The sequence below is a fragment of the Parambassis ranga genome, chromosome 2, assembly GCF_900634625.1.
Source record: "Parambassis ranga chromosome 2, fParRan2.1, whole genome shotgun sequence".
NCBI classification, from domain to species: Eukaryota; Metazoa; Chordata; class Actinopteri; family Ambassidae; genus Parambassis; species Parambassis ranga.
The window spans coordinates 14,110,161-14,133,710 of NC_041023.1; the positions used below are offsets into that span (position 1 = coordinate 14,110,161).

Sequence of the window (23,550 nt, forward strand, 5' to 3'; positions counted from 1 at the left end):
CCTGCATGCAAGCTATGGCATGCAGAAATTAAAATGTATTTTTTGGAATTGTGGTAGTCTGTAAGAAAAAAAAAAACATTTTTAAAAGGAGTTTCCTTCCACAAATATCTTTTAGCACACAATACCTTAAGTTACATAACCCTGATAAAGCTGCAAACAGTTTTGTTTAATTTCTGTTGTGATATGAATATGAATTTTAAGGCACTGCTGTCTACAGTATTGAAAACAGCTTATTTAACAATTTTAAGATTTTAAAAAGATTTCTGGGCATGTATTCAATGTGATGTTACCTCAGAGTAAGCAGCAGTAATGTGTTCGTACAGGCCTTGGTGATGGTGGATGGCATCTTCAAGGTCCTGTAGCTCAGAGGGCAAATCCACCTCACCACACGCCTTGCACCACGAGTCCACATTACTCATGTACTGCAGAGAAGGAATTGCACACATGAAGCATCTCATGTAAGATGTGGCGTGAGACAGCAGTGATTTGTGCTCTTTGCCAGGAGTCACATTTTAGTCACACATACCAGAGCGTGCAAAAAATTGCCTAGGGAGTATTTGCATTATCATTACTGAGCTTAAACATGCAGAAATATATTTGCTTATGGTTGTACTCTTAAGACTTTTTCACAAGAGTTATCTACGCCTGAATGTTTTGCTCACTGGCCTGTGGCGACTTCTTAGTATTTTCTGTACCCCCCTATAAAAGGGATAGAAAACAGCGTAAAAAACAAGGTGGCTGACCTCCTTGGAAGGAAGAAAGATCAGAAGGTTGAAGTGAGCACCATCTAATTATTGTCTTAAAAACATTTCTTTCATAATAATTGTATAACATATATGACTAGGACAAAGCCCCAAAACAGCGGAAAAAGGGTTGGGGTGAAACTTCTGGTAAAAGGCTGTTCTATTTCAGCTTACAAACATGAAAGGCTGGTCTGATGACAGCAGTGTTCCAGGTCGGAAAAGTCGTACCACCCATGTTCCCCAGTTGGGATTCTGCATGTGTGCCTTTTAAGGCCATACATCTTTCCATAGCAGCTCGACTAATGAGCACAGACAGAAATAACAGCATATAACAAATGCTTTACTTAAATCCTGCATATGTTTATGCAAATATATGTTAATTTATTGGCTTTATTGATTTAATGAAGCCAAACGGGTATTTGCGACCCAGAGAGTCTGCGTATATGTTTCTGTGTAGCCATTAGGAAAGTGAAGGTCAGTACCTCAGCAACCAGTTTTCCTGAATCCAGCTGTCATTAAACTTAAAGGAATAGTCATCCATTGGTTTCATTTTAGTAAACAGGCCCATATCCTTGTTGTTGGTTTGGGTTTTAGCTCATTACTAGAAATGAACTTGCTTAGGGAAATATGCATCTCTTGTGCTGTTTGCTGAATTGGGTAGGTAATCAAATACACACTACTGTTACTCAGAGTATCAAGGTGATTAAATAACTAGAACATTTGTCTTACCTGGTCACATTTCTGGTGGAAGCTGGCTGACATCTCCAACAGTGTGCTGCGTTCATCCAGTGCAGCAGCGAAGGCCTTCCACTCCTGCTCCAACTGGCTTGAGATCTGCTTGATCTGCTGGGAGGCGTAGTGACCCGACTCCAGGAGCCGGTTGCCCACTGACATAATCCGGTTTATGTTCACGTATACATTCTATATGGTATGACATAAAATAAAGGGAGAGATAGTTGTGGAAAATGTATTATTTCAAAATGAAATGGGGAGAGTGACATGGGACTGCTGAGCTGCTGGCATTGTTTAGTGGCTAGATTGATTCCTGGTCTCAACAGTTTTATAATGGTTATGTAAGGCTGTGGATAGAAAACAGGATTACTTAATACCTAGTTGTGTTGCTGCTAAACACAGAAATGTGCAAGTGCACAGGAGCAGAAACTGCTCTAAACAAACACTCAAACACAGTACTAGAGGTTGACGCTAAGTGCAATAACTGTATGATTGTACAGTGTAGGGCATCGACTGGAGTCCAAGTGGGCGGGAAAGCATTACCGCCTGTTGCGAATCAGTGTGTGTTTGTGTGCATCTTACCATGCAGTTCATAGCGAAGTGGTTGTGTTGTGTTTGCAGCTCCATGGCATGGGGGTGGTTGTTGCCAATCTCTGTATAGCTTGCCAGGAACAGACCCTTGTTGTGCATGATCCAGTCAAACATCTGAGACATGACGATGTCCGAAGAGACACAGAAAGACACACATTACAGTAAATTAAAACATATACATACATACACACAAGGAACAAGTTCATCGGTATCTTTCACAGATCATGGCAAGAGCAGGTACAAACAAACAGCTGTGTAGGTAAACCTGAGTGTGTTTGTGTGCTGCCGCAGTTGTCATCTTTCCAGGCCAGAATACAGAGAAATGGACTGCCTCTATTAAGAGTATCCTCTCAGGCTCTCCCAGAGAACAACTCGTGGCCTATGGTGTCCTAGCAACAAGCTCCTACTACTGCAGTGTATTCAAGACTGCAGCTCTCCATTGCTGCAACCTGCTATTTTATTCTACTCACTCAAACATGGATCTCTGAATTTCTTCCTGTCTCTTTCTATTTTGTGCCGCAGCTGTCATTGCCCGAGCTGTCTGGGTGGCAGCCAGAGTTGCTGTACCTGCAAAAGCTTTCCTCCATCTTCCTTCCTATCATTGTGTGTAAAGCCATTTAGTTTTACTTCTCATTTAATGGCTAAAAAAGTTCATGAAAGATCTACAAACAGCATCAATCAATGCTTCTCTGTGGATCTAATTAGGTTTTTGTTTATATTGGCAGCTGCCTGCCCTACAGTGATCACCATCTGTAGTTATAGATTACTACTACACCCCTGCTCACACTGAGCAACACCCTGGCTCCCACCATCCACCGACCTTCTCTGCGTCCTGTTCGAACAGGCGGAGCTGGAAGCACTGATCCAGCTGAAGCTTGCGGGTGTGCCAGGCCTGGTGGAGATGTTGTCGGGTGGAGTGCAGCTTATCCAGCAGCTGAGTTATCCGCGGCACCAGGCCCTGGGTGTCAGCATTGCAAACACCACTGCTGCTACTGCTGCTGCCACCGCTGCCACCGGTGCTGCCATTACGATTGGAGAAGGACTCACTGCTTTGAATGCGCTGTAGCAACCTGGTAATGGAATTAATGCATATGTTGAAGTTGCTATTCTCATACACATAGGCAATAATCAGCATGTGCCTTGCTTAAAAACAATACCACAAAAAATTCAAATCATAAATAAGGACCTCTACCCTACCCCTAAGATAAAAATAGATAGAAATACCTCTGTCCTTCAGTGTCCAGCTCCTCTATAGGAGCTTTAATGACTTTCTTTTTCAGTGTGGCATGTTCTTCAATCATCCGCCTGGCTCCTTCTAGGTCTTGGGGAAAGTCTTTCCTTGACACAGTTTCCTGCATCTCCTCCAATCGGGCCAACATCTGGGTGGCATGACCAGAAAACTCCTCAAACGCCACACGCACCTAGACAGTGAGGGAGTGATAAGGTAACAAAATCCATCCTGCCTAATAAAACAGCAAATTAATGCAATTAAATGATTCTATATAGTATGATGGTTATTTGAAACGTACATCCTTTGTGGTGTTTCTAAAGTAATGCGCTGCTTTCATATTAAACCAATTTTGCATTCATCCACTCTTACTTCCACTACGCTTACTCTTACAAAGAAAAAGCTATTAGTCAAAAAATATTGTGTTACTAATTAGTTTGGATGTATTTGGATGAATTGACAGCCCCAGTGCCAAGCAATTCCCTTAGAATGAAAAAAAAAACTACTTTCTCCTCTGCATTTAAAGCTCACAGAGTATTTCAGGGATTTCCAGATTGATTTAAGATCAGGCAGAAAGCCCTGACTGATGTGTTAGACTGGCTAGTCTTACTTCTATCCACTCTTCATGGTTGTAATCCAGGCTTCCGTCAAAGTCTGCCGTCAACTGGGAGGGGTCCACCACTTTCGTCAAACCCTCTAGTGACACCATGGTCGTCTGGTGAAGCAAAAGGTTGGAGGAAAGACAGTCAGGGGAATGAAAGGATTGAAGGGGGTTTAGGTAGGTTTAAGTTGATGACAGTTAGGTGAGTAGACAAAAAAAACAGAAGACTGGATTTTTAATTGCAGCAGAGCTGCTTAGGGTGTGACTGAGTAGAAGCCCCCCAATTAATAACTTAATAGATCAATAACAGGACTTAAGCCCATTTATCCTCTTTATCCTGCTAATTCAGCTTTCATGATTTCACCATTTCATCACTGACTGAGGAGTTACTGTTTCCTCTACTTTCCTCTCTAAATTTAACATGTAAAACAGCTGTGCAACGTGGGTTCTTCTTGATCCCCTCTTCTTCTCCTGCTACACACAACAATTGCATTTTACAACATCAATTTCAGAAATCCACTGAGGAAATGTCTCCCTGTTTGGTTTCAGCGCCTCTGTGTTTCTGCTAAGCCACCTCCGCACAACACCCCCACACACATGGCCAAAGATGGATGGAGACAGAATGATAGCTTGATAGGCTTTGTGTAGGCCAAACAATGCAGAGACGCACTGTTGTCCTTGGGTGAAAAAGAACAGCAGCTCCTGCCGGGGGAAAATATTGATACTGCTATGTTCACTATTATTGTTCAAGTTAATTGATTTGTACTAGAGAAAGGGAGAGAGAGGCCGTCAGGGCTGTCCCGGAATGCAATTTAACAACTATCAAAAATAAAGATTGCGGTCAGCTCTTTGAGCTTCGGCTTGCTGCGTCCTTTCTTTGCATTAGAACTAAGCAATACGAACCAGACGAGCCAGGAGAAAATCTTTGATACACAGAGAAGCAAACACACCCACCTGCTACAGAAAGACATGCAGGACACACACATTTGCTGCAAATGTAGTGCTAGCAACACCACTGCTGTTTCAAATTTTTAATACATGACAATATACACCTACTGAACCCAAAACATACATCTAATGTCACATGAAGATATATATAAATATACATGTAGTGGATCTGTTCCATACCGATGTAGTTTGGCAGAGCAGCTAGTGGATAACTGTAGTGTGCCCTATAGCTATTCTTCCTATCAATTAATCAATAGGATGTCATCAGACTACAGTGGACAAATATGTGTACAGGCATGTGAGCATTTCCACAACGCTGTGTTCACTTGCACAGCTCTTGTCAGATTTAAATACACAGGAATCCAAACACATACAGTGTGTTATACTATAGACAAGAAGCTTATCATTATCATGGTGACGACTCATTGTAGGGCCTTTAAACTGGCTGCAATTTAGACAGAGGCATCTATACGGAGGCCTACTTTTGCAGGCATGTGTACTTCAGAGAGCACCCAGCTCGAAATTGGTCGGCGTAAATATAAGCCCTTTGAATATATGATTAAATTAACTGTAAGGATGCATTCTAATGCTTGACTGACAGCATAACAAACATTCGTGATTTACTGTGTGCTGCAGGGTTTAATGTGATGATATTTTCGCTGTGGTAGACAGCTGGCTGGTGATGTACGCATCCAAAGCAGCAGGGAGAGGAAAATAATGAAATGTGCTGACAATGAGCAGCTCAGTAGGGGAGGCAGCTACAGCAGTTATCACAGCTCAGCTGACAGCAAGCTGCAGGAAAATTAACCTTTTTTTATTATTTCTATAGAATTCTATAAATACAAATTGAGATCTATGTGCTTTCCAAAGTTTAGTGAATTACATAAATTTTTAGCAGTTATTTATACATATATGTGTATTACTTTGGTTTGGTAATATTATGACATACTCAAACCAACCAGTATGGCCAATTTACTTATATTCCTCTAAATCAGTTGCATCTGTCTATTCAAGATTATGTTAATTAGAGGACAATGCTCATTTTTAGCTCTTTATTTTTATTCTGGGTGTCTACTCTAGCAGCGTTGCATGAATCACAGTTAAAAAAAATCTTATTCATCTCAGACTGTCTGTTTGCAGCTCCTCAATCCAGCTTCTGATTGGTAGGCTTTGAGTAACGCCTCACCCTCCTCTACAGTAAACCTAAATGACTAATGATTTGTCCTCGAAAATGACATTCTCATGAATGTTCTCAACTCCATCCATGTTTATCCATATTCCATTTGGAAATAGAAAGAAAAACCAAACCAAAAGCTTGCATCTGCATCATTTAACAAAAAGCCAAAGGGTATGTAACAACACAAGAAAACGTAGACTCCATGATGAGATGCAAAAGGTTTCTCCATCCTACCTCAAATTCAAACTTCGAGCTGCCGAAGTTGGTCCTCTGCTTCTGCCAGAAGTTGTCTGGTTTGATGATGAGTGCGACGTGGATGCAGGATGGGAACGACTCCTGCAGGATCTTCAGCAGAGGCTTGATGCTGTCCCACTTGGAGCCACGCATATCAACAATGACCGTGAAGCCATGTTTACACACCTCCTCACTGCGATGGATAGGGATAGAGGTCGGTGGGAGTGGGAGGAATTAAAAGAGAAGTGGGGGAGGGAGGGGCAGAGAGAGAGAGAGAGAGAGATTGGAAAGAGTGTAATCCAGAGAGAGGAGATAGATGACAGGCGTGGGAAAGGATGAGAGAGGGATGATGGAGAGCAAAGACAGAAAAATGAGGATGAAAAAGGAAAAGAGAAGACAGGCAAAAAGAAAAGAGAATCAAAACAAACAGTGAAATGACGCATTTTATATACTGCGAGAAGCCTACGCAGCAAATGCACATACCACACACCCACCTAAATACCCTGACACACATACACCCCCACACAGAAACCTGTGACGAATGAGTCACAAATAAAAAAAAAAATACAAACGTTGCACATTTGTGCATCAGCAACCTCTTTTCTCTGTGGGGCTCTGATCTGGCCAGCATTATTATCAGAGAACCACACACACTATAAATACACACCTGATGATAAAATCTGTTTGTCTGTGAGTTTTAAATTCATATAATTTCCATAAACTTACGTACGGTACGAACAGCATTTAATTCTCGAACCAGGCTTGCTTCTCTCTTAGTATTTTTATACCGCGTACAGAATGAAAAATATCCCTTCCTCTTTTCTGACTGCCATTACACATATTAAATCTGCATCTCTAAATACCTCCATCCCTTTCCAAACCACTCTCTTTCTCTGTAACAGCCTGTCAGTAGGATGACCAGTGTGCAGTGGTGTGCAGATGTTGCCTTTCCAAAAATAGAACACCTTTGGTCACTAAAAACCACACAGCCCAGAGATTATACAGATATGCAAAAACATCACATGATGTTAGATTTATGCATCCACATATCAGACATTCACACTACAATTTTAAATCGCATACAAAATGTGGTGAAGTAAATGGAGATGAGAGAACACAGAGGATGAAGAAGTGAAGGAGTGGAGTTGTGGGTTAAAATGAAAGAAGGTGAGACCTGTTTTACCTGGAGGTGAGAAGCTACTCGCCCACAGTAACTGCTGCTGCTGCACTGCTTCAGCTACTGCGACACTTTGTTTTGCTTTCATACACACACACACTTGCTCCCCCATTTGCTCCCTCCCTCTCTCTCACACACCTCCTCACGCATGCGCTCTCCATCGCTGTCAGTTTTAACCCCCCCCCCTCCCTCCCCCTCTCTCAACCGCTTTCTCTGTGTTCGTACATCTTTCCTTCGTTCAGCTCTGTTATACCCCCTCTTAGCTCAGGCTTTCCCTCTCTGTATCAGCATCTCACTGTGTCTCAAGCACTGATTTCTGGCACGGAAAAAAAGCTGCTGCGATCTTGAATTATTATACTCTCCATTCCCATCCTTGCTCCTTACATGCATATCCCAGCCTTCTCCAGGCTTATAGAGCCCCATCGAGTTGCTCCAATTATGCACATTAATTAAGGCATTGCTTTACAAACACACACGCATAAACAGACAAAGGTAGTAAATGTGTAACCTGGGGATGCCGGCAAGGTAAGCAATCAATCTCCTCAGGTCGTCTGTTCGTATTCTGTCGTGATTGCTGCGTGATGGAAATGTTAACACTGGACCGCCGCGTCTGTCTCTCCCACCTGAGGTGACACACGCAGACGAGAACATGTGTGTATTCATAATGTGATGCTATTCAGTTGAACAATTCTAGAAAGCAGTGGATGACAGAAAACCTATTCCAAATTACCTGAAGGATTTATTTCTGCTACTAAATCTGCACAAATCTTACTGGAGTATAACAGACATCATAGTAATAAGTTAGCTAATTCAATAAATGAGAAAAAGACTCAACAAATATGAAATGCTGAGCTGACTAAATTAAAATGCCCTTGGTAAAAGATTTAAAACTGATCCAAATATGTTTGCTCTGCGAGAAAGACCAAACTAAAGGGAACATGCTCACAAAACAGGGCAAATGGAGAAACCAAAACACAAAACAGTTTTTTTTAAATTCTTGGGATAGACAGAATAGACAGACAATTCAGTCAGATTTCCAAATACACAGGAAGAGTGTGCGGTATGTTGTATACACCTGTTCTGTATGTTTGAGAAACGTATCTACGGGTAACAACAATGCTCTTTGGGATGATTGATGTCACCATTAATTGGCATTCATGCTAATGTTAAAGGATGTTTCTTACTATGTATATGTATGTAATTTATATGGTAGCTGGGTAACATTTACATTACATATTCATGTGATAATTTATGAACACATCCTACTTTATCAATATTTCGCTCTCAGCTTCTGTGCACTTGCAGAAACAGAGAGCTGCTTGCCTCACGTGGGAACTCATAAACACAGCCTGACTGTGCTCAGCCCACAAATTAGTGAGTTCAGTTGAGTTACTGAGTGCCTGTAGGCTCGACCCGGCTGCTCAGAGCAGAAAATCAAACGCTCACGTGGCAACAGACAAACATGAGAGGGTGGACATGGCCAATTTTTTAAGGGGCTGTATTGGGGATAATAGGCTTTGCTCATTTACCCTCCTTTCACCAGCGGTACCTCTCTAATACATCTTTACTCTCCCTCGTTTCAAAGCCAATTACCCCACCAGCAAACACTATGGGATGCTGTAGCGTACAGTAAGTCATCGCCATGGCAACACTGTCCTGTCTCTCCCTCTTTCAATTTCAGTGTTTGTCTGAGTCACTGTCCTCATCATTGTGTTTCTACCTGTGACCTTCACTGCATACACAATGGTGACAAAAGAGGAGCTAGCACACATACACAACTCTCAATTTTGTTCCACGAGTGTCTTTCTGAAAGCATTTTTAACCCCACATATACATATGTGTGATGATATTACACACATTTTTTTTCCTTCATCCTCAGGATGAATAATGTTTTTGTGTGTTGTACAAATAATCCTGTTGGATGTTCTTGGCAGTCCCTATCTCCAGCTTGGCCTCTTGTGAGTTTTCTCTGGCACGACTCAACTGTGTGTGAGTGTCAGTATGTGTGTGTGTCAGACATGGCTGAGCTTGGAGGGGCAACAACACAAGCTATAGAACTCTATTCAACAGTCCTGCTGATACTAGTTGTACAAAAAGATATAGATGTGTGTTACTATATGTAATGTATTTTTGTGTATTTCTAATTTCTAGTCGTCGTGTGTGTGCATGTGATGGATTAAGAGCTAAATATCTGGGCCTCAGCCTGGCCCTAGGGTTTTTTTTGTTACAGGTGGAGTGCAAGGCTTGTTATTATGCCCACAGTGTGTGTGTCTGTAAGAGACATTGAAAGTGCTAGAGCAAAAATATGCAAGAATGTGCACAGCTTAATTCCTGGAAATTATGTCTGTGCCAACTAGAAACTCTTTACTTCATGTTCCATTAGCCTTATTTCCTATGATCAGACAGTTGGGTTTGGTAGATCTGTGGGGTGAGACAAACACACACATATATATAATCTTACCTGACAGAAAGGCAACTTTCTCTTTGAGGATGGGGAGCACCTCCATTGCTCTCATCTCCTCGTTTCTTCTAAAACCTAAATAAAGTAAAAAGAAAAATAGACAGTGAAGTTTAAATGGTTCAAATTTCCCAGTCAATAAAACATTTTTTATTCTTGACGACACGGCAGATTATTAAGGACAGAGAAGATTTAAGCTGTAATCTGGAGATCTGCAGCATTGAAGTCTCCTTTTGGATTGATTGCATCATGAGATAAAAGTCAGTAGAATTCACCCGTGTTTTCGTCTTCCACACACATATACTCCAAGAGGATGTAGAGAGAGATGGTAGTGGGACAAATAGTAATGATGAGACAAGGCTAGAGACAGCGTAAGTTCAGGGGAAACAGAGCTGTTACAACTCATGCTGTAACAGAGGTGAAATAGGGTGAAGAAACATTAAACCCTGCACATCCCATCAGTTCCCATCAGCTGGAGTTAAAACATAAAACCCTCAAATACAGCAGAGATTAGGAGAATTTCCAAACACTGAGTGGCTGGTATATTTTCATGCAAACCAGTAAGTGCTGCTGAGTAGAGAGGCCAAAAAAGTATTTTTTATGGGGATTAATAAAAAGTGAGACAAATGTCTACAGCCATGCTCGCAGCTCTGAGAAGCTGCACTCAGGCACACAGCAAATACAGCTGTGCTGCGTGTTACCCATCCTAGTTTAGTGTGTGGGTTCCTACAAACAATGTAAGGAAGAGATAAGATTCTGGTGCCAGAAGCTTTCTGGTTTTCGTTTGTAGTCTGTCTAGGTTTGACCAACCATGTTTGAGCAGGGTTTGGTAGTGTGCAGGTAAGCAATGCATGTGGAGAGAAAAGGAGACAAAACGCCTGAACAAGCTAACATGTTTGTCAAGCAAATACTTTGGAAAAAAGCAGCTGTAGAGGTTTTAAACCCTTATCTGAAAGTGAACTGATGTCACCCTGATGCCAATGCTACAGAACAGCCACCATATGTGTCTTCACTAAATTAGCATCCATCAGAGATCAACTACTTCTAGCCTCATGGCAGTGAGAGGAGATGTCAAGATGACTGAAAAAGCAAGTCGCCAATGCCATCACTGAATCATACTGCAAACACAGCTACAAATTATTACCCAACTCACCTTTCATTTAACTTTGAGCCATCCTGGACATCTTCACAGTAGTAAACACTTTTACTACTAATTTAGAAACAGAGACATTCCTCTGATTCCTGTGCAAACTTCAGTCTGTAAATTTTCTGAATGGCACTAATAGTGAAGGCCAACAAGCTTAGTTGAGAAACATGAATATAAATAATGTTATCCACTTACACTCCGTTTGCCTCCTCTTAGACTACTAATCTAAGACATCTTCCTTTAAATACAAGTACCTGCTAGCATTCATGGATGAATCACAATAGTGACTGAGCCTTATAAAAGTAACCTTTCTCAGCATTGGCTCTCAAATACCACAACTCTTCCTTGGGAAAAAAACCCTTTGGCAGAGCACACAAGAACTAATGTACTTTACATACTGGTTTATCTGGAATAAATAATGAGAATAAATGCAAAAAGCCCCACAGCAAAACCTTAAAGTATAAACTGTCACCCTTTAAATGTCAAGCAGCATCTCATGGCTAAGATGGTGTCAAAGATCTCCCTGATGTGCTGCTAATGTGCAGCCTGAAATGAATGAAGGGCTGTCAAGAGTTATTCAATAAAGCTGCACAAAGAACTCCAGTTCACAGCTGCAGAATTCCCTCAAGTGATTAAACCCAAACACACACATAGGTAGACAGAATGGGCCCAGATTTTGTCCTTCAGACAGAGCAGAGGTCTAGCTTGTGTGACTAATGACCCAGACAAGTTATATTACCCATGTGTCTCTTTTTTATTTGACATTCTGTGTTCCACTGACTTTCTCTTCTTTTTTTATCTTTAACTTGGGAGTGATGGTAAGAGAGCAACTGGACACCCTCATTATATAACTGAGATACAACCTGGCAATACAGTGTACGCCATCATCTAACCTGTGTGCTTAGAACTATTCAGACAGTTGGAGTGGAGCGATGTTCCTTCAGTGGTAACTGAAGACATGCATAGAATTTGTTACTGTGTATTGCATAACTAGTACTGTAAGGGGAGGAGTAACCTCTCTGTCATCCCTCTACTATTGTTATCATGCCAACCCGCACACACTCGCTCCTCTCCGGCAGTGATTTGTACTCCAGTCTCTGCTCTCAGCATGTCGTTGTATTTACGAATGTGTTCTAATGAGATGCTAATTCTCTTCAACCACCAGAGGAGATAGATGAGAATCAGGGCTTGTCTCTATTTTTACTCTTCTTTCCTCCACTCATTTGTCTCTTGCCCTCCCTCAGGGTACCACAAAAACAAATTAGTGTGATCAACTACATTTCCCACTGTGCTCCTGTAGAGAGTGAGCTTGTAGTTCTTTATGGATGAAGCATGAGAAGAGGCTGCTGCTGTCTGTAGCTCCTATGGTGCCTCTATTTCTGGACTCCACACACATCATTTGAGAAAATGTTAAAATTGATGTTATACAGGTTTGGGGAAGTTAGACATATAGTAATTAATATCTGCTCATTACAGTATATGAAAGCTACTTTTACAGCAGCTATATACACACACCGCCTACAGAACCTTACATTATACATTAGCACCAGCATGGTGTTTATCAGTGGCAATTACTTACAGCAGCATTATGCTTCTGCCATTGCTGTATGACTGCTAAAAAAGTCATATGCATATCGAGGAGAAGGCCAGCATATGCACGCAAAAAGATAAGTCTGCATGTTTTCACTATGTAGTGATTCATCTTCTAAAGCAAAGACAATCTTTGATGTTGTAAAACTGCTATCTGATTGGCTGGCTGCCACTGAGCAGGAGGATAATCAAAGGTCAATGAAAAACCTAATGGTGACAAGATGACAAGCAAAAGACTACTGCTGCTGTTTGTGTGTGTGAGGGGGATGTAGAAAGAGAGCACACAGTAAGGGGTTTGTAACTTTGAATTTGCTACTGTACAGTAATATTTAATGGTTACCGGATTAAGTTCTGCTCAGAAACACATCATCAGCTGTAAACACATGCACAAATCTCCATCCATCTAAGCACCAACTCTTTTATTTCAATAGCCTGACTTATGTTCTTGTTGGACACAGAAATAACCACACCCATGGTGATGAATGCACAAGCTCTATTAGAATTATTTAACTGCATTAAAGTATTTTTGGGTGTTTTTTCTCTCCCATAAACACAAAAAAAGTAAGTTTAAAGACACAGAACCATCCCTTTCCAGTGTTCTGCAGTGCTCTGGGACTGGAGAAAGTGGCACAGCAGCTAAATATAGAGTGGCCAGGTCACACCCACACAAAGAACCATATGCTGGAGGTGGTGGGTTTCTGGATAACCAATGAGCAAAAGAAGAGGAACTTGGAAAAAATGTGAACTAATGAGACACATCACTGTGTTGTAACTGGGCTAAGGGAAAACTGTGTGAAGAAGAAAAGAGGGAAGGGTAGGGGACAGTAGTAGGTGGGTCAGACCAAAGTGTGAGAGAGGTAATGATTTTCTTCTTATAGTTCTCTTTTCCTCTTTCAGGATGACTGAGTAGGAATGAGTAGTAAAAAATAGTAGAAAGTGATGACCTCATAGCCAACAAAATACCCACAGGCAGCACTGTACCTGTCAGCTGGATGAGGGTGGAGCCAGTACAGGCATATTGCCACTTGTGATTGGTTGTCCAGCAAGCCATGGTTGACAATTCTTCCATAAATTGTAAAAAAAAAAATCCATAAATTGCTGCAGATTTGGCTTTGTTTGCTGATGGAGAAACCTCTGCCGTTGCCACCATTAGCTAATGATAGAGTAAGGGGCCGATGGGCTGAAGGGATCCCAGTCCACTGCGGTCAGCACTGCAGCAGCTGAGGCTAATCCTGAGATTCCTGTGGGAAGATATTCCAATCCTGCAGACAACCAAAACCACACACTTTGGTGTTGTCTACACATCCAGATGGAAAAGCTGGAGCAAACATTTCCAAGCAGACGCCAGGCTACCAGTGCACTCTGTTAGTGTTACTAGCATACACAGCATGCACCTCATGTGGCATTAGGTGAGCTGCTAATCTGCCTCTTGGAAAGGCAGGTTCCTGGACGTAATCCTGTGTGTGATGGGTAGGAGGGGCAATAATTATAATATGCCTGCACTGCATTTATGAGCCCTCAGAAGCTGCTTAGCACAAGGAAGGAGACCTGTGGCTGCTGGGAAAACCCTTACAACACAAGGCTTAAATATAACATCAAATGTACATCACAGCCTTACAATCCCTGTGGAACCACTCAGAAGTGACACATCTGTGTGTTTTAAGTGTCTGTGTCTCATAAACTGGCCCAGAATACTTCATAAAAGGCTCAAAAGTGCACTGTGCAATATAACTGTTATGAAAGCCAGTAGCTGTGATAGTTTTCCTGTAATTTTAGGCCCATTGTCTACAGGTGACAACTTACTCAGCTTTTTATAATTTATTCCAACCCTCAGTAATAGATTTTTAGCAACTCCAAGATTAAACTGCCCACACAAATGGAAACAATCAAACTGTGGAAAACAACCACATTCTTAAATTTATTTATAACCAATAAATTCATTAGCTACCAGAGAAGGTTATCATTACCTTGTTGATGATATGTAAATTCAGGCATTCTGAGAAACCAGCATCCATTGGCAAGTTCCAAGGAGAAGTTCTATTTTTCCAATTTCACCAAGATTAATGTTTCCTCTGCGCAACCAAGTCCCAACACTGGGTGAAATACCATTATCATACGGTTACGCCCCCAAATAAGATCGGGCAAGTGATGAGAGAGAGATGCCAGAAATGTCTGTCATTCTTTGCTGAAACTACCAAGAGATGGTCAGTTCATTGTTTCAGGTCATGGCTGTGTGTGTCAGAATATGTTAACACTTGGCACACACTTCAGAGATCTGAGACTTGTAGGGGCCTCAGAGGTCAATTGGGCATTAGACTCACTGATACAACAAAGCAGTTTACTCAACAACAGCACTACAAGCATGCTTCCACAGAGATTGTGACCAACACCTCAGGGAGGGGTCTCAATGTGTGTGTTTTTGACTGTGAGGCAGAGAACGCAGCAGCTGCTTGGAGAAGGACAGATGGGACGGGTGGTGCAGTCAGCTGAGGAAAGGAAGGGAAAAGTTGCCAAAACACACACACACACAGCACATGTGCACACACACAGCACATGTGCACACACACAGCACATGTGCACACACACAGCACATGTGCACACACACATACACAGCATCTTCTTCAATTGATTATAAAGCCGTTACACAGAGGCTCAATCCCATAATGGCTCCCAAACTGATGAGTTGGACACATTAGTTCCAAGCCAGCTGTTATGGGTCAGAGGAAACCAGAACCACACATATATGTGTGTGCATCCCTGCATGGCTGTGGGCTTCCCACATTCACAACATGCCAGAGATTCCTTGCTGAGGGATGTGTGGGAATGGCAGGAATTCCTTACGGCTGAGGGAGTGGACAAGAATAGTGTATCCATGACATAGACCCCTGACCTACATCATGATCACAGACACTCTTCAGAGCATCTGTGATCATGATACTGGCCAGCTTAGATTTATTTCAGTGCATGCTTATTTGAATTATGAATACTACACTGTTTTACTGTGGGAAACCTCTGAAAGGAATTAATTTAATCTTTACACATATAATTGATTTCACTCAAGCATGCATGGACATGTTTTCTACAATCTAAATTTTGATTTGGAGACATTTCATTTTCTACTCTACCTTTCAAGCTTTCCTACCCAAGGCTCCAACATTGTTTCACAGTTCACTTTGTTTAAAGAACAGACAGACAGCTTTCTTCAAGCTTCCGTCTAAAAAGGTGTGGCCAATATAAACTGTGAAGGCAGGCTGGCCTATGCAGGATTTATGCTTTTATTAAAAAAACTGCTGTTTTATTCATACTTTACTAAATCTTCTCCCTCCTAGTAAAGCTAATCTGATTGGCTGCTGCACAAAATAGCCTTATGGGATAGCAAAGAGGCAAAAAGAGCTATTCTGGTTGGTTGTTGCGATCAGACACAGCTGCGTGCCATGAAAACAATGACCCTATTGTGGAAACAGCTGGCACTGGCTGTGCCAATGTACACAGATAAGTGGGTAACTACTTACAAGACAGATCATGCAATTACAACTATTGTTTTATCTGGTGACTGAGCAATGTGTACCTATACAATGAGCTGCATTTGAGCAAAAAAAAACATATATTATAAACAAATATTAAGTATTCACATTGATAGGCATAAAGGCCATTACAGGACATGTTGTGCCATGCTAGAACAGGGCAAGAAAACAGCCAAACACCAGCGACTATACAGCACAGTCTGAGTGTTTGTTTCTTATCCCTTTAGATTCTGTCACCCACATTCTCACTTTTTGTCCTGAAATCTGTGTTTGGCCTAGGAGATAGAGAAACTGAGAGTGGTAGAGCGAGCCAATCAGCTTTCTTTTACCTCCGTCTTTTTCTGTTCTCTCCATCCGTCCAGACCTCTAATAGCAGGGTAGGCTAACCGAGTGAGAAACAGGCCAGGGTTACCCCAGCGACCCATACACAGCAGAAGAGGAGAGGCATAGGGAGGAGGAAGCAGGCAGAACAGAAACACAGAGATACAGAGGGAAGAGAAAGAAAAGATGGCTTGTTTTTTGTGCCAAGAGTTCATTTGTCTTGGTCTTTTAATGACACCTGATCCTATTCTGACAAACCGTGACGAGACACAGAGCACCGTTTGCAGCCCCAAGTTCCTTCGGTAAACAGCTGATAGACAAAATAACTACAACAACGTTCCTGTCAATGACAAAGGTTTAAAACATTAGAAAAAACACAATATAGTCATGTTTTTAGTTCCACTGTCAACAACCACCTGCAGTTGCCGGCTGCAACCCTTTTTCTATTATTCTAATCTGCTCAAACACGCCATCTGGAGGCGACAGCTGATTGCTGAGGATTTACACAAAATCATTTAATACTCAAGCAGATCTACATTTGGTCTAGACTCTAAACAGGCACAAAGGAAGAAAAGGGAGGTTATGTGAGACAGTGATGGAACTGCACAAACCCACAACCTCCCAGCAAAGCACTAAACAGAACATCTGTCAAGGTCCAAAGCCATTAACATTATTACATAACAGCTCTCCCCACTCTCTCCTTGCAATCCACTCATCAGCCACCCAGTCAGACCAGTGGCTGTGGAGACTGATAAATGGACAGACCTAAGCCACACCCCCATTAACAAAAAAAAACAGGAAGTGATAACTGGCACGCACCAGCACAAAAACATCTCCCCAACAGTCCAAACAGTATTTCCAATGCTACATTTTTCTAGATATAATTTAATTCATGTTTTTATTGCCCATTTCTGCAGGCACTGAAGCTGTTTCCATCGTGGCCCTGGGGCATTGGAGCAACCTGCCAACTCACTGTCCTCATTTAGAACTAGGGTTTGAGGCTTTTTTGACTTTTCAAGGCCAATGCTGCTAATACACTTACAACTAAAGTCAATCATTTATGCAAGCCTCTGCCTCATGTCTATGAGAAATTAAAACATCTGACAGGTAATAACTTTAAATATTACACTGGTCATATATCTCAAAATTAAAATGGCACAAGGGACAAGCAACACTGTCAGGCACATATTAACCCTGATTTGAGTGAATCAACCATCATAAACTGTTGTTAGGCCTGGGGTATAAGTGCCTCGATATATGTGGAACGATGTATTAAAGAAATAAATCATAATAGGAAAGACAGCACAAGCGTCCATCCCAACTGATCGTGAGAACCATGTCGTTGCTACGGTGACAAGCATTAGATGCAGGCAGCCAAACACATCCTAAGAAATATGGTATCCAATGAGGGAAATAAAGGAGGCATGAGAAAATATAAAGACAATGACCTGTCATTGTCATATTAATCAAGTGTGTGCTTGTAGTATTTAGTATATATTAGTCTTATTTCCATTATCAATAAATAAACCCTCCCCCTTCCCAGAAATATCAAACACACACGAATAACAACACTGGTGAAGAAAAACTGATGGAAAAAAGCGCTTGGGGTTGGTGTGTATATATGAATGGTTACCTGCTATCTGGCTCGATACATCTCCTTTTGTCTCTTTAGGAAGGGATCCATCTGCAAGCAAACACACAAAAAGTTGTTTTAGCAACAAATGGAGGAAAGGAAACCCTAACTTATTTAAGTGCAAACATATGCTAAATAGCCAATGGAAACATAATAGAAACATAACATTGACTTGTGCAGTAAAGCAAAAAAAAAAAACACAGTCTTAATTTAGGGAAATACAAGCCTATAGTGAAAGCAAAAGTTACTGATCCTTTAAATCATCTTCTCCTTCATTTACTAGGTAAATATTATACCAAGGTACCAGCAATTAGACAATTCCTATGTTCCTAAACCGCATGTTCTGCCTACTCTGGACTAGTGCATGCAGCAGTCAACTTCTCATCACCCTATAACTCATGACCAAGGCCCACTGGTTTCTCCAGCTAATGCAACAATCAGCCCATTGATCCAGCATATATCTTGGTTGTGGGAGAGAGGCTGCTGCTGTGACTGAGGGGAAGATATGGTCAGCGTCATGTGCTGTCAATATGTAAACAGGCTGGACGCTCAACTGGCTGACTCAGTGACACATGCTCTCTCTGTTCTGACTCAGGTTTACTCCTTCCTGTTTAACCTTACAGAGTGCTGCACTGAGGCAGACAGAAGGAGGTAGGCTGTACTCAATATAGGATATTACCAAGGATTTAACAAGGTGTACAAGGATACTAAAAGCTTTTTTTGGACTTTGTATTACAGACAATGATACTGAGACTTCCAGCAAGGGGCTACTGAGAAAAAACAAGCAATAAAGATGAGAAAGGACTTTCCCTAAGAGGAAACTTCTTTCCATGTATTGGTTAATTCAGTCTTGTTCATCCAATAACTCCGTACCTGACATCAGATTCCCATCTGTCTCCTAGAGTCGGCAAGGTATGAGTTAGCAGCATTTTGCTCACGGCAGTTTCCATTAATGTTCATATAGCAGCAGTACACGTAAAACTACACAAGAGCAAACTTGCTGGCAACAAAAGCCAATGCCACAGGCCTCTTGAACATAACAAAAAGCTCTCTCACATACACAAACACAGCATTGGAAAGCAGACTCGAGCAGTCAAGAGAAGCACAATGATCTCTAGGGAATTTTCTCTAAAGCCATGTACCTGGGAAACCTTCAGAGAATAAATGGGATAAGGGAGAAAAGGAGAGTAAAAGGGAAGCGAGAGAAGAACCAAACACCCACATACTTCACATATTTGCCATGCCAAAGATGTCCACTTAAGCCACAGTATGCAACAATGTAATACCAGACTACAGTAGTGGTTGGCCACAATTTATCACAATCTAAACAACAAGCCAAGATAAAACACAATGTATGTGTGCAGAAAGACACAGATACACATGAACAGAGGCTTTTCCTCTGAGAACAGTGGGTTAGTCCAACCACACACACATACAGAAATGCGCGCACACTGAGCCAACTTAGTTTCAGACCATAGTAGGATAAACCCCACTGCCGAAACATCAGCCAAGCTGTTTGGATAAAGCTAAACAGATCACACACATCAAACGGCTGTTGAGGAAATGACAAAGCAAAAACTCCAACGGCTCTGATCCCATAAAACACCCAAAGTCTCCTCTCCCAACACTTAGATGCAGTGAACTCACCGAGACTTCAGTTCTGTTCAACACTAGTTATACTGTATCCAAAACTGAGCTGCCTTTCTCAGACAGCTCTCTCTTGTCCCGACACACAGCGTTTCAGTCTGTGAGCCCGCATTGACACAAGACCACCCTTTCTGTGGGCCCCTGCCTTCTCTTTCTCGGCAGGCACACTCATCATTTGACTCACACACAAATAGGAAAGACCCCCTTTCATTTAAAAATACCTATTGTCTGGCTCACACTGACTGAACTGAGGTGTGAGGCACAAAAACAATGAGTAATACCCTGCTGTCAAAGCTGTCTAAAGAGTACATAATATAGCTGTAGGGGGATAGCAAACGTTTGAATGTCAAGGGCCACACACTGCTTTTTAAACAACATATTACCTAAGGGATCATTCATCTGAGTGGATGTTTGTTGCTTGGCAGGTTACACTACACTTATAGCCACAAGATACTTGGGAAACAGAGAGCAATGGTATTGGAATGTCAACTGTATCAACAGAGCTATTGTTTCTGGTGTAAAATGGCTGCAAAATCCAATCTAATTATCTCTAATGTTGCTTTAAATCCTGGCATACTTTCCCCAAAGTATATGTATGTATTGCAAAAACAGAAGCATCACAAATGCACATATACACAAGTTTGCAGTGACTGCTCTTCTATCCATGTGTGGCCCAAAGATTTTGGGTAATTTACAAACGCTTGTGTGTCTTCACCCAAATGAAACTGGGCCACTGCAATCTTTACCAGCTGTCCCTGTCCTCTGCACTGCTATCCTCACTGCTGGCAGTGCATGGCTCTTGGCTGTGGCAGCTTCTTTCGCCAACATATGCTGTAAATTCCTCTGCCCTGAATGACTGATACTACAACTTAGAAATGCAGAACAACTTTTCTTTCATTCCAAGCAAAGCTAAAACACCAGGTATGTGTACACTAATAATTATTATATCTGAAGGTCTAAACTGACATTTTTTTCTTTCCAAACATGCTGTTATCTGTCCTCACCTGGTATGCTAGGTGTAAAGTAGCCTCTTTGGATACGTAAGATGAAAAAGCCCAGCTCTGGCCTGAAGATAAGGCCCAAAGGCCACTGCTTTAAACGGTTCCTCATTTTGCCTGGGGACCTCTGGGACCATCTCAAGGCCCCAAGTGGCCCACAACCTTTGCTTTAAGACACAAAAGGCCACTGACTGTGATGTTTGCAGTGGATCAATTTCTCTTGGTTACTGGCCCTTAGTGGGATAGGATGAAATGGGTCGAAAGGTAGTCGGAGGAAGAGGCCGAGACAGAAAAGAGAAAGTGAGTGAAATGGGGAGGGCAACAGTGAGATAGCAGTTTTGAATGCACTGGAGACCCACAGAAAAAGGAGTACAATGGTCTTTCAGGACTTGTCCTAGTTTGGTTCACACTCTCCGGCTCTTTCTACTCACAAAAATAGGAGCGGAGACAGAATTCGGCAAATCTTTCAAGCTGATTCTAATCAACTGTAAGGTAATTCAATTCTTTCATTAAGCAGCTGAAACTCTGTTAATGCAGACTGGTGCAGATATGGTTTGATTTCATTAGTTTTTCAAGCACTAGCTGTCTTTGAGTCTTTAAATTTCATAGCTCTTTCTCACTTTTCATTTACACCTGCACTGAATACATTTTTCTTTCTAACAGAACAATATAATCATTCACTCACTCCAGGACTTATTGTTTATGCTCCTGTTACAAGTATGCATAAAGAAAAAGCTTATCTGCAACCAGGATTTCACAGCAACTTGCAACCAGCATACCCGCCCACTCCCACGTTCAACGTACCTCCTGTTTTCTCCTTCTTTTCCATCTTCTCTCCATTTTTCTCTTTGCCCCCTTGACTCTTTTCCCTCTCCCGTTCCAGTTTGTTTTAAAGAAGACAGTAGCAGGGCGGCAAATTTTCCCCCGGCTCTCACCAATTAGCTATCACGCCGGAGAAATTACAGAATGAGCGCACGGTGGATAGGAGGGAAAAGTGGGACAAGCTCCTTTTTATAAACACACAGGGAGGCAAGAGGTTTGCATACTGTATGTGTGTGCATATGTGTTTCAGTTGGTCCTAGGAGGGAATTTTAAAAAGCCAAAAAACTCTTTCATTTACAGATCTGACAAACACTCTTAATAGTTCAATTTCCTGGCTAATGTGCTAACAGACCATGCTTGACTTTATATTATACTTTTGAAGGACAACTGCCACTAAATAGCAGACTGTAGTTGACTGCCTTCTTATAAACTAACTGTACCTTGTTTTGTTTGGCCTGGTTCGAGAGCATTCTAAGAGCTTTGTTACAACATGTGCAATCTCTGTTTTTGTTAGTACTGCAAGTAAAATTTTTTATAATGCATCCACATGTAGTGTGTAATCCATCTTTAAACTCAATGGTCTATATCAAGGCCACAGATAGTGACCGCATTATTTCCTCTTATCAGCTGGCCATTGGTCTAATCTAGTCAGAAACTTGTGTGTCTGTGTGAGCTGTAAGGGCTCAGCGACAGCACAGGCCAGGTTAACATAGGCCTGTTCATCTAAAAAAGGGAAAAAAGCATCGGTCAGACAGAATGACATGGTACCTGTTGTTGCCATGGTGACACACTGAAAACCCAGTCTGGACACAAAAAATAAATATTATATATTATATATTTATAAATATTATATATATATATAATAAAATATTAACTGGTGCACACTTGTGTGGCATTTCCTGGATATCATTTGATTTTTTATATATATATTCTCGTTCTTTGCTGCATAAACATCTTATTCTGGCTTCAGACACCTGGTAGGTCTGTCTGGGTTTGAGAGAAACCAGGGGAACTCATGTAAACACATTTTTCGGATTTGAATAAATGTCATAGTAAGTCTCTTATTTATAAAAAACTAATCTGACAATATGAGAGTTAAAAGGTGACTGAACACAAAACTTTTCGACTCTTTGAGTGTAACTTTTTGTAGAGATGCCCAACAGATCCTTATCCTGCCTCTGTTACTGCAGCCCTGTGTACAAAAAACACACAGGGTAATCCCAGAAAATCAAAACCAGATCAGATTAGAAAGGCCACTGTGTGTAATCCAATGAACTCTACCCTCCAACATACCTAATGTCGTTAGAGCCGACAACATCACACCATACACACACTTGCAATGCTGCCAACACCTCTCCTATCACATCATCATCTTCTCTGTGACTAAGCCAATGTGTTATTAAAATGCACATCCCATTCCATCTGAGATTATCTACAATCTGCTCACAATATCATTTATAACAAGCTGAATTCTTAACATTAAAATAACGTAGTGGAATTCTTACAACAAGCACTTCTGTAGTGACTGCACTGCAGCCTAAGCAGACACACAGGGTCACCGTTGTCCACATCCCCTTTTAGATGCTACGCAAACTTGTCCTATGTCACCAGTAAACTGTTACAGGCCAGTTTTCACATTTCCATGTAAAGCACATACAGTGAAAGACAAAACTTGTTTACAGGAATCTGACTATTAAGGAAGTGAACGTTGTTCCCTCTGAAACTTAATCTGGTGCATTTTGTTCTAGTTTCAGGATTATATTACTGTGGCACAACTAAAAGTTCACACTGACATCATATGTGCTCTGGGCTACACAAAAGAACAGCACTGCCATTCATTTCACTTCATGGTTTTTGATGGCTTCACTCACTGTGTTCTGATTGAAAAATTACAGTGTTTAGTCTAGTCAGGCATCTGTGAGCTAGGTTTTCCGACCATTTTCTGCTGTGGACCCCAATCTACGAGGTCAAATATTTTC

General features: G+C 41.5%; 1 protein-coding gene across 5 annotated transcripts in view; it reads right to left on the bottom strand.

Moving 5' to 3' along the window:
• LOC114432639 (triple functional domain protein) overlaps positions 1 to 23,550 on the bottom strand; it is a 52,887-nt gene that overhangs the window by 23,059 nt on the left and 6,278 nt on the right. For 4 of the 5 annotated variants that reach the window (XM_028400785.1, XM_028400788.1, XM_028400784.1 and 1 more), the window contains exons 2-11: positions 18,105 to 18,155; positions 9,893 to 9,967; positions 7,940 to 8,054; positions 6,255 to 6,447; positions 3,905 to 4,009; positions 3,291 to 3,487; positions 2,887 to 3,136; positions 2,058 to 2,180; positions 1,473 to 1,664; positions 291 to 422 (exon numbers count right to left, since the gene is read on the bottom strand). In XM_028400785.1, coding sequence (XP_028256586.1) covers positions 291 to 422; positions 1,473 to 1,664; positions 2,058 to 2,180; positions 2,887 to 3,136; positions 3,291 to 3,487; positions 3,905 to 4,009; positions 6,255 to 6,447; positions 7,940 to 8,054; positions 9,893 to 9,967; positions 18,105 to 18,155 — 1,433 coding nt within the window. Of the gene's footprint in view, positions 1 to 290; positions 423 to 1,472; positions 1,665 to 2,057; positions 2,181 to 2,886; positions 3,137 to 3,290; positions 3,488 to 3,904; positions 4,010 to 6,254; positions 6,448 to 7,939; positions 8,055 to 9,892; positions 9,968 to 18,104; positions 18,156 to 19,751; positions 19,877 to 23,550 lie in introns of those variants that run through there. The other variant, XM_028400787.1, reaches the window with a different exon arrangement.